Source organism: Coregonus clupeaformis, chromosome 30 (assembly GCF_020615455.1).
Source record: "Coregonus clupeaformis isolate EN_2021a chromosome 30, ASM2061545v1, whole genome shotgun sequence".
In the NCBI taxonomy this organism is placed as follows: domain Eukaryota; kingdom Metazoa; phylum Chordata; class Actinopteri; order Salmoniformes; family Salmonidae; genus Coregonus; species Coregonus clupeaformis.
This window is the reverse complement of record NC_059221.1, coordinates 19,082,894-19,095,314: the sequence shown is the minus strand read 5'-3', so window position 1 is coordinate 19,095,314 and position 12,421 is coordinate 19,082,894. Positions and strand designations below refer to the sequence as shown.

At 40.9% G+C, this 12,421-nt stretch overlaps 1 protein-coding gene across 2 annotated transcripts in view; it reads right to left on the bottom strand.

Moving 5' to 3' along the window:
* The window catches only part of LOC121545735 (rap guanine nucleotide exchange factor 3-like), a 37,892-nt gene that overhangs the window by 21,625 nt on the left and 3,846 nt on the right, over positions 1–12,421 (bottom strand). Inside the window, exons 1-2 of one of the 2 annotated variants that reach the window (XM_041856521.2) lie at positions 9,805–10,258; positions 6,328–6,372 (exon numbers count right to left, since the gene is read on the bottom strand). In XM_041856521.2, coding sequence (XP_041712455.1) covers positions 6,328–6,372; positions 9,805–9,888 — 129 coding nt within the window. In that variant the 5' untranslated portion in view covers positions 9,889–10,258. Of the gene's footprint in view, positions 1–6,327; positions 6,373–9,804; positions 10,259–12,421 lie in introns of those variants that run through there. The other variant, XM_041856522.2, reaches the window with a different exon arrangement.

Here is a 12,421-nt window from a genome sequence, read left to right as displayed (position 1 = left end):
GTGGAGAGGGGACTGCAGACTGGTCCCAGGGGACCGCAGACTGGCTGTACTGGCTGGAGGTCACCACTATTCCCATGTGCCCTGACTGTTCCCGTGGGACCACTAGCTATCACCATGTTCTCAGCCTGGTCATATCTGACCTCTGACACTGTGATAATAATCTCCAAATGCATAAATCCCCCATCATCATTGCAGCCAGGCTGGCATTTCTACTGTGACTGTGTTCAGTTTGCTATCTTAAACACATTTTCTTAAAACAACAGACCAAAACAGAATGTTTCATACAGTACATCCTGGGTACAGCATGCCACCTACTAAACTTGATCATTGTCAGCAAGTAGCTAAACACACAGGACATAATCACTCATCATCAATCTGTTCGGTTCTGTATATACTGTAAGACCAAAAACTCTAAAACTCTGTGAACTCTGTGATGAACAACTTGACATACACTATCACTGCCTTCCTTTTTGTCTGCCCATTGAGAACATGTACAGTACCAGTCAAAAGTTTGGACACACCTACTCATTCAAGGGTTTTTCTTTATTTTTACTATTTTCTACATTGTAGAATAATAGTGAAGACATCAAAACTATGAAATAGCACATATGAAATCATGTAGTAACCAAAGAAGTGTTAAACAAATCAAAATATATTTTATATTTGAGATTCTTCGATGTAGCCATCCTTTGTCTTGATGACAGCTTTGCACACTCTTGGCATTCTCTCAACCAGCTTCACCTGGAATGCTTTTCCAACTGTCTTGAAGGAGTTCCCACATATGCTGAGCACATGTTGGCTGCTTTTCCTTCACTCTGCGGTCCAACTCATCCCAAACCAACTCAATTGGGTTGTGGTCGGGTGATTGTGGAGGCCAGGTCATCTGATGCAGCACTCCATCACTCTCCTTCTTGGTCAAATAGCCCTTACACAGACTGGGGGTGTGTTTGGGGTCATTGTCCTGTTGAAAAACAAATGATAGTCCCACTAAGCGCAAACCAGATGGGATGGCGTATCACTACAGAATGCTGTGGTAGCCATGCTGGTTAAGTGTGCCTTGAATTCTAAATAAATCACAGACAGTATCACCAGCAAAGCACCCCCACACCATCACACCTCCTCCTCCATGCTTCACGGTGGGAACCACACATGCGGAGATCATCCGTTCACCTACTCTGCATCTCACAAAGACACAGCAGCTGGAACCAGAAATTTCAAATTTGGACTCATCAGACCAAAGGACACATTTCCAGCGGCCTAATGTCCTTTGCTCATATTTCTTGGCCCAAGCAAGTCTCTTCTTCTTATTGGTGTCCTTTAGTAGTGGTTTCTTTGCAGCAATTCGACCATGAAGGCCTGACTTGTCTTAAAGTAATGATGAACTGTCATTTCTCTTTGCTTATTTGAGCTGTTCTTGCCATAATATGTACTTGGTATTTTACCAAATAGGGCTATCTTCTGTATACCACCCCTACCTTGTCACAACACAACTGATTGGCTCAAACGCATTAAGAAGGAAAGAAATTCCACAAATGAACTTTTAACAAGGCACACCTGTTATTAAAATGCATTCCAGATGACTACCTCATGACGCTGGTTGAGGGAATGCCAAGAGTGTGCAAAGCTGTCATCAAGGCAAAGGGTGGCTACTTTGAAGAATCTCAAATATAAAATATATTTTGATTTGTTTAACACTTTTTGGGTTACTACATCATTCCATATGTGTTATTTCATAGTTTTGATGTCTTCACTATTATTCTACAATGTAGAGAATAGTAAAAATAAAGAAAAACCCTTGAATGAGTAGGTGTGTCCAAACCTTTAACTGGTACTGTCATCTAAACATGTCATCTAGGGCAGTGGTTTTCAACGGGTGTGCCGTGGCAAAAACTTTCCCTAATCTTGATTATTTTTTGGAACACACTTATAAACAGGACCTGTGAAATGCACATGGAATTTTGACTTGGGCACACCAGTGCCACTCAGATAAATACATTGTTTATCATATATCCTGATGCCTAGTCCCCTATACATGTCTACCTCTATCACTATGGACTATACTCAATGTGTTAGTATAGGCAGAAGGAGCTCCCTGATTTTTCCAAATGCATGCATCAGGTTACAGAGTAAACAGTTTTCCCTCAAGTGTGCCAGTGCTGGTGAATGACATACTGTATGTCTCTTTCTCACACTGCTCTCTCTGACGTTTCAGGTCCGGAACAGGTTGACTATGTACTTTAGATAAACATTATTGACACACTTTCTTATGGCGACCAAGTCAAAGTCTGCCTTTGAATGTTATGTCTGTGTTTGAATGGTGTAGTATCACAAAAGGAACATATGGGCCTGTTAAAATGGTTTGTATATTTGTGGGTGGGTTGGTTTGTCTCTGACAATAACTAATGTGGTCTGTGGTTATGGCCTTTCCTCACAGACTTTATTTCATTTTATAACTACACTTTAATAAAGTCACTTCATTACCTTCATTCTCTGGCTCAGTGAGAGTAACTGTTTCAATCACTGAGTGTGATGTGTGGGTTTACTATACTTGTGTCTGTGTTAAATAGTGTAAAGTTTCCACTAGTTTTGAAAGTTTCCTCTGTGGGCGAGTCTACAGTCTCCCTCTGTGCTGTGACCTTGGTGGGCTTTGTTCTCTCCTCTTCTGTTCTCTCTGGAACATGACTGTACCTGGAGTGAGGGATGGAGCAACACACAGAGGAGCTGTAGGAACTGCATCTCACATCCAACTCTCTATACAGACAAGACAACGTCAGACTTTCTAAGGGGTTATTGTTTCCAACAAGTAGACTTCCTCCCCCACTTCAGAAATAGCAAGTTACAGCACTGGATAATTCTTTTCTTTATTCAAAACACGAAGTGCCAATTTAGGTAAAAAGACCTGACGGCATTGACGAGAAGTTTATCTTACCTGTGTGAATATACGTAGCACCAAACCCCAAACAGCCTTTTTCAAAAATGGATTAAATTGTTATTTCTCCTCATCAATCTACACACAATACCCCATAATTACAAAGACAAAAAAGGTTTTTAGAATCTTTTGCAAATGTAAAAAAAATAAAAATAAAAATATATCACATTTACGTAAGTATTCAGACCCTTTAGTCAGTACTTTGTTGAAGTACCTTTGGCAATGATTACAGCTTCAAGTCTTCTTGGGTATGATGCTACAAGCTTGGCACACCTGTATTTGGGGAGTTTCTCCCATTCTTCTTTGCAGATCCTCTCAAGCTCGGTCAGGTTGGATGGGGAGCGTTGCTGCACAGCTATTTTCAGGTCTCTCCAGAGATGTTCGATCGGGTTCAAGTCCAGGCTCTGGCTGGGCCACTCAAGGACATTCAGAGACTTGTCCCGAAGCCACTCCTACGTTGTCTTGGCTATGTGCTTAGGGTCGTTGTCCTGTTGGAAGGGGAACCTTCGCCCCAGTCTGAGGTCCTGAGCACTCTGGAGCAGGTTTCATCAAGGATCTCTTTGTCCTTTGCGCCATTCATCTTTCCCTCGATCCTGACTAGTCTCCCAGTCCCTGCCGCTGAAAAACATCCCCACAGCATGATGCTGCCACCACCATGCATCACCATAGGGATGGTGCCAGGTTTCCTCCAGACGTGATGCTTGGCATTCAGGCCAAAGAGTTCAATCTTGGTTTCATCCGACCAGAGAATCTTGTTTCTCATGGTCTGAGAGTCCTTTAGGTGCCTTTTGGCAAACTCCAAGCGGGCTGTCATGTACCTTTTACTGAGGAGTGGCTTCCATCTGGCCACTCTACCATAAAGGCCTGATTGGTAGAGTGCTGCAGAGATGGTTGTCATTCTGGAAGGTTCTCCCATCTCCACAGAGGAACTCTAGAGTTCTGTCAGAGTGACCATCGGGTTTATGGTCACCTCCCTGACCAAGGACCTTCTCCCCCGATTGCTCAGTTTGGTCTGGCGGCCAGCTATAGGAAGAGTCTTGGTGGTTCATAACTTCTTCCATTTAAGAATGATGGAGGCCACTGTGTTCTTGGGGACCTTCAATGCTGCAGAAATGTTTAAGTACCCTTCCCCAAATCTGTGCCTCGACACAATCCTGTCTCGGAGCTCTACGGACAATTCCTTCGACCTCATGGCTTGGTTTTTGCTCTGACATGCACTGTCAACTGTGGGACCTATATCACAGGTGTTCCCTTTCTATTCTCTTTTGTTTTCTCTCAATGGAAACAGGATGCACGGAGCTCAATTTTGAGTTTCATAGCAAAGGGTCTGAATACTTATGTAAATACAATATATATATATATATATATATATATATATATATATATATATATATATATATATATATATATATTTTTATTTTTTTGTTTAACATTTGCAAACATTTCTAAAAACCTGTTTTTGCTTTAACATTATGGAGTATTGTGTGTAGATAGATGGGGGGGGGAAATAATTTAATCAATTTTAGAATAAGGCTATAACATAACAAAATGTGGAAAAAGTCAAGGGGTCTGAATACTTTACGCACTGTATATTTCCTCGCCATCAACATTTGAAAATAAATAGTCCTCTAGCCATCGATTTTGAAATTTTCGATGCTCCCGGACTCTCTAGCTTTAGTTTGGATGACTGTTAGCAAGCTGGACAGAGTGAAGAGACTATAAATTAGGTCAATTATAATTTTTACAGTTTCTATTTGGTTTTAGTCATTTCAATGTCAATTAAGATTGTTTCCCCCCGCTTCCAAAAAATGTCAAACTAAAAAAACATTATAAAAAAAAAAAAATCAAACCACCCTTGGGCCAGATTGAATCGGCTCGCAGGCCTTGAGTTTGACACGTGCTCTAAACACAAACCAAACAAAGCACCATAAGAACAACAACTAGCAACCAAACAAAGCACCATCACCGCCATGATGTTACGAAGAACAAGCCTGGAACTAACAAAGCCAACCTCCCTGTAGCCTCGCTACTGTTCTCCCATTAGCTACAAGGCCTGCATCCTCTCTCCCCTTTCCTAAATACACACAGCACTCACACAGTAAAGCCCTTGGGAAGTTAGGAACATTCCAAGGCTGACTGGATATTTATTAAAGATACTCCCTACATGTTAAGTGCAGAACAAAACATAGACCTGAACTCAACTTTAATGTTGTATAGGCCTAGTTACTGGCATTGATCTTCTACTGTGTTTTCATTGTTCCTGCAGCAGAAGACAACACTGTTCCACAGTTTTTATTCCTGGAGATTCTGGATGCATCAAAGCAAGACTGGCTGTGTGTGTGTGTGTCTGTGTGTGCGCGTGCGAGTGTGTGTGTGTGTCTGCCTGACTGTGTGTATGTATATTGGGCAAAATAATGCCAGTCAGGAATGGGTCTGTCTTTCCATTTCAACTCCGTTATCAGGCTATTTTCTCCTGTGAGGGGGCTGTTGAAGGAGCAGTTAGATAAAGGAGTGAGAGGGTTGGGTCTGATCTGGTCAGGCAGGGGGGTAGTGGGGGTCGGAAAGAGGGGGGGCAGTTAGCTAGCTGTGGATCTTGGAGTGTCCTTTAGACTCCTTGTGACTGCTGTGCTCGCCTGGATTGGAATGTGTTTTTAAAGACTCCACTGCTCAAGCAGTGATGGAGGTTATTAGGAACCCAAAAAGAACAGGCTCAGCAGTTACAGAGGATGCCAACGCTGCAACAACAAAGGCTGGCGCAGTGCCTAAAAGTGCCAAGGAAAAACAGTTAGCTGGAAATACAGCCTGAAGGCCATGTCCGATGTCAACAGGTTGTGGTTGACATTTAACTGAGATGACTAAAATCGTTGTAGAATGTCATTATGCTCATACATTGGATCATCATATTGAGGCAAACTGTATGTTGAAGGTCTTGGGAGTCTTAGAATTTCACATGGCACACTGTAGGAAATGTGGGGCGTTATATGATGTAATATTACATAAATGAATAACGACAAATGTTTAACCCTAAGTACGTATAGCTTCAAGAGTACTATATTTACTTACTTGAACTTCCATTCACCATTTCTACTATGCTGAAGTGGTGTTTCTATGGTGTAACAGATGATTTGAGGGTGAGGTCAAAATGGCCAACATAAAGATTGTGATTCATCAGAAGATTAATCAGAAGCCAGAGCAGATTGATTAAGGTCTAAGACTAGCTGTAGGGATGTGAAGTACTACTGTACTGTGTGTTTGTGTGTGTCAGGGTTGGGCTCAATTAGAATTGAAGTCAGTCAATTCACAAAGTAAACTAAAATAATATAATATAAAAATGTCATTCAAACTGAGCCCAACCCTGGTGTGTGTGTGGCACTGTCCCTGACTGGCATACTACGTACCTGCTTAATGATGTCCTGTGTGTCAATGGCCTCTGGCAGTGGGGTCTATGGGAAAGCGGGAGAGAAATAAACATCATCTACTATTACATAATTTCACTATTCCATCATAGAGGTTCACATCCAGTTCAGAAGGCCTATAATATCAATGCATTGCTGAATAAAAAAGCCTATTATATATTATGGCTTCCTCTCATAGGCATTCCAACAGAACTGGCTAAACTGGTTGTTCTCAGAAACCATTGGGTGGGACCAGAAAGATAGATTGAATCTGAAATATTCTAATGTCTAATGAGATACATACTATTGTGTTCAGTTTGTTTTCAGTTAGGTTTTTCTATATGTCTACTGGTTAAGGCAATATATGTCCTAAACCAGATGATATATGGGCAAACCCTCCTCTCAACTCATCAACACTATCCTGTAGCCTAATTCCTACTTCCTCTTTTGTTGTTTTATAACTCTTATTTTATGATTCACTGACAGCCTTGTGTTCCCAAGCCAGCTGTTAAGTTGCATGACATGGATGGACTCTGCTGGCTGAGGTGTCAGAGGAGTACACAGTCATTTACAAGGGCTTTGTTTCAGGCCATTCTCTCCTGTATCTTTCCAGGTCTTGTTAACTGGTGAGTGCTTAGTGCCTTGCCTTGAGGGCCACTAAGAAGAAAATAGATTATATAAGCTACAGGCCCCACGTTTTCACTGGGTCGCGGTGTGGGATCGCCAGCTCAATTGCTGAGAAATAGAAATATGGAAAGTGACGAAGATATTGTCATCTCTTCTCTCCTTGTGTGGGAGCATTATTGATGCCCTTGGGTATCAAATGCAGCTAGAAGAAAACTGTTTGAACAGATCATTTTTCCCTCAACTCCATTTGCAGTCAAGAAAAGAATGAAGTATTCGTCTTCTATCCCCTTTTCTTATTATTGTACTAGATTGTGTTTCTTCTCTTAGGTCAGGTGTACAATGGCTCCTAGCGTGGAGACCTCTCCACCCTTCCTTTCTGTTGACAGAGTAAACTGTGCTGGTCTGTCCTACTGCCAACACTGTCACATGATCCCAACCAAGGGACTGCATATTGCCCTTTTCAGCTGTTAGCCAACTCTATAAAATAGACTTAAGTCTCTCTCATATGTTTTGTCGCTCATGCTCTCTCTCTGCCATGCTCAGAGCAGCAAAACCTTGGCTGATGTAGCATCACACAGACATACCTGTAGGCTATAGTGACTTTGTTTATTTTCCTTGGAGAAGCCCTTGCATCTTAGAAAACAACTCAAGGAAACAAAGTTGAAGGGCTGGCAGCAGTATGGGGCATGCAGTGGAAAATACCAGATGCCATGTCCTGTCCCTCTAGTCAAGAAGTGCCCTTCTTGCTACGTACCTCTCATTATGAGGACCTCTATGAATCTGAGGCATTTTGTCCTGTTTATCTCCAGGAGTCACCACCACCCCAGCACTGGTATGCATTGCAATAAGCAGGTACACTGGGGTACAGAACTTATTAGTATCTATTAATTATAGAAAAATGACTCTGTCTGCATTGCTACTAGTGGTGGTATCTGACCACACATGTCATGTTTGTCTTAATTAACTAGAGTTAGCTGGCGCCCAGTGTGAAGCCACTTTAATTGGGTCTAATGTTGTTGCATGCCGCCTCTGCATTCCAGAAACATCATCAAACAGACACAAGGATGATGTGAAGCCACAGATGCTTTAGGAATAATGATGTTTTCCTGATCATCTAAGGCATGGAGCATTGTACTATGGTTCTAATAAGGCCAACTGAACTCAATCTCCATTCTAAGCCTATTATTTTATATTTCCGTGTCTTACTGTATTATCAATGTAATAAGTGTATTTACCACAGGAGGCTGCTGAGGGGAGAACGGCTCATAATAATGGCCGGAACAGAGCAAATGGAATGGCATCAAACACGTGGAAACCATGTTTGATTTATTTGATACCATTCCACTAATTCCGCTCCTGCCATTACCACGAGCCCGTTCTCCCCAATTAAGGTGCCATCAACTATAGGCTACTTGAGGACAAACAACATACACATAAACAAATAAACAAACTCACTTTACATACTGATATTTAGAAACTTTACTAAACCATCTTTATTTTTTAGTTCTTTGGATTCTTTTATCGCTCATACAGCCAATCCAGTTGATACTTGTGAACACAAGATCAGGGTAGTAAGTAATATTTCCATTGACATACTTTTTTTAATGGACTGTCTACTGACAGACGGCACCTTTGCTTGCTAAGTTGTTATTGATCATATACAAGACCTATGCCTTTCTAGAGTCAGGTCGTCACAGATTCAGCTAACCACAAAGTATTTAGATTAATAACTCTAGATTTGTATAATCCTGATCTATTCAATAAGAAAGTCAAAGCCAAATTTAGATCTTTCTTGAGGAGCACTATTCTGAATCTTCCTGTGGCTGGGGGAAAATAGACATTATCGTCTACCCTGTAAACTGAATGGGGAGATCGAGGTGAACAATAAACAATGCACTATAAATAACACAAGTAATAAAAAAACACTTTGGCTGGGTCTCTGCTACCTTCCTCTCCTCTACCCAGCACCCATGCTCAAGACAATAGAGTATTCCTCGACTCAGTCTAAGCATTCTCCCCATGCTCACATGCAACGCAAGAAGCTGCTTTTGTTTTGGGGACACATACAGACTGTGTCACAGTGGATGTGGTGAGCCTTCTCCCCCCACTACTTCTTCCACCAACACAGTGTCTGACTCCACAGCCCAATTCATACTACACCTCTGCAGTGCACACCACCCACACATCTCACCACACAGACACTAATACAGTAGCACAATCACATACAATGACATAAGCTCTTATGCTGAAGTGTTGCAGTGTTTTCAAGTGTGACCCCCTCTTCCCCCCTCTTGTAGTGTTTATAGTAACTGATCAGTGAAGTGTGCAGTGTGTTCGAAAGGTAAAAAGACAGAGCATGACTGTGACATGTGTGCAGCTACAGTCAGACTTTCTGTAGAGATTGTTCTACCTCCCACCACCTTATTTTCATCAAGTACTGTGGAGCTGCATTACTACCTCAAAACATGTCCACATGACAGGCTATATCATTTATTGAAGGCCTTTTTTGCTGGGAAAACAATGTATCAAACTGCCATGGGTGGGAATATTTGGAGCATATTTTCAGTCATAGTCACACTTTACTTTCTGAAAAAATAAAAAGTTGTTTTTATGAAGAATTATATTAGGACCCATGAGCACTCGCTATCATCATCATCATCATCATCATCATCATCATCATCAACATCATCAGACCATCTCAAAGCTAAACAATAAGCACAAGGCAAAGACATGATGTTGCAGATAATGAAGATGATAAGTAGCCTAGTGATGATGATTATCATTATTACAATATTAGTATACTATTAGCTATTAACTGTAGGTATGCTATTCTAGGCAAGAATAATAACATACCCAACTGATGCCTCGAATGGTCGATGTTTCCACAGAATAATGATCCGGGAAAATTCGATAATTGTAACTCCGGAACAGATGCATATTTTTTCAAGTCAAACAAAACAACTTTCACCGTAAGTGGATCTGAGGTAATAACGCATGTCGAAGACCGGGGCACCAAGCATGTCTGTCCACCCGTTACAAAGACCGGACTCACATTACAACAACATAGCATACCAACAGTGGACATTGCATGACCAGTTGAATCGCCACATGTTACTCTTGTGTCACCAAAGCCACAAGTCTATATTATTTGTATCCAACCTGACTGTTAGGCTACCGTGCCTACATCAAAACTCAACCCAGCTGTCTCTGCCTCGCACGACGTTGCTGGCTGCTGCCTCTGCTCTGCGGAGACTCCAACCCACTTTCAATCAGCCTCAGCTCTATCTCAGCACAGGCGCATGATTGTCGCTTTGCGTGAGCGCACTTGCTCTCAAATGAGTCCCCGCTGCTTGTCAAGTGATTTCCGAGACATTAAAATCGGCGGCCTCTTCAGAAGGATCTGATTCTCTATTCACTGCAACAAATTGCCTTTTTTTGTTGTTGTTCCCAACATTCAGTTGCGATTAGACTTTTGGGAGTCATTCCCATGGCTGTTCTAAACTTTTTGTATAGCCTACTTCTGTAGGCCTATCCCACCCGGCAAAAACTATACAGTTGAATCAACGCTGTTTGTTTCCACGTCATTTCAACCAAAAAAATGCAATGTGATGACGTTAAATTAACGTCGTAAACTGATTGGATTTGCAAAAAATCATCAACTTAAACGGAATTTCGTCTTTTTTTCACCCAATTTTTCACCTAAATCCAATTACAGAATGAAATTTTGGGTTGATTTCACATTGAATTCACGTTAGTTGACAACTTAACCAAATGTAAATCAGAACTAGATGATGAACTGACGTCTGTGCCCAGTTGGATGTGTCACAAATATATTTATTTTTCTAACATTTTGTAGGGCAGTCCTATCTGATTCCAAAACATACCACAATATGTTGAGTCGGAGCTCCAGCAGCTCCAGCACTCTGTGTTTCACCTGAGTTTGATAGATGAGATTAAGTCAACGATAAGTATATCAAATAGAAGTGGTCATAATGTTCCAGGCCAGTACTGTGGGCAGGCTACAATACGACCCTGTCCAGATAGCAGCACCTGTACATCAGGAGTTACAGGTGCAAAAACACTTTGATCAGAGTTAGAGGTACACACTAAAAACAAATGGTTCTGTATAGCTCCAAATAAGGGTTATTTGGCTTGTAACCATAGCGGAACCCTCTTTGGTGCTATGTGGAACCTTTTTTAAAGGTTCTATAAAGAATCATGCTCATAAGGTTCTAAATGGAACCTCTATGGTGCTAAAAATAACAATTTCCTAAGTTTCTATAAAGAATCATAAAAAAAGGTTCTATGTAGTGTAAAAAAGGGTTCCGCTATGGTTACAACACTAAAACATGTCCTGTAAAATGTACAGTAACTTACTGGCAGTAATTGGCCAGTAAATTACTGTAATTTAATTTACAGTACAGCTACTGTAATCCATTTTACGGTACCACAAATGTTACTGAAATTTAATTTACAGTACCAAGTCAGTTACTGTAATCTAATTTATAGTACCAATTACAATTACAGCATATTACTGTAATTACCCAGTGACATATTACCCAATGCTCTTTGCAAGTTTTCATTTTCACATTTACCTTTACATTTGGTCATTTAGCGGGTGCTTTTGTCCTTAGCAACTTACAGTCGGTGCATTCAACCACGGTTGATAAATAAAACACATATTACAGTCGTAGCAAATAAAACGTTTATGTAACCGTTACTGAAAATGTTGTTGTAGTTAAGGATATTGGTCTTCAAAATAATTGTAATTACAACAAGGTATCTTATGATATAGCTCTGACTAGCTCTGATAGTGCCAATACCTTACTGAGATATTCACTGTACCTTGATACCAGCTTCCTCTAAATTACTATAATGTCAAAGCAATGACTAATAAACTGTAAGAAAGTAATTTACAGTATTTTACTGTAATTACAAGGGATTGGAGCATGCAGGTTGGCTGCTAGGCATCTGTATATTACAGAATATTAATAAATACTAGGTGTTTTATATCACTTTCCCTTCTAAAGGCTTAAAAACTGGTCATGATTGCAGGGCAAAACAGATCAAATGGACATGGTTAAATAGTCAACCATTAATGGTTTAAGACTCTCTTTCTTCTTTCTTCTTCTTCAGTGGGGTTTATCGGCGGTTGGCATCCAACGTTATGGTGCATTACCGCCACCTACTGTACTGGAGTATGGGCCAGAGACGGGGAGAAACTAAATCCTACCTGCCAGCCCCATTGCTCTTAAAAAAGATAACAAAATATTTGAGACTATATCTAATGACGTTCTACTCAATATACTCTTTAAACTAATTTCCTGTATCCCCTTCTCCCTCATACTAGATCTCATCCTCTCTCTTTCCCTCTGATATTGCCCACATTGTAGCAATACATGCTCCACTGTCTCTGTTTCCTGGCAATAATCACACTTTCCTGTTGGATGCTTTCCTATCACATTTAAGG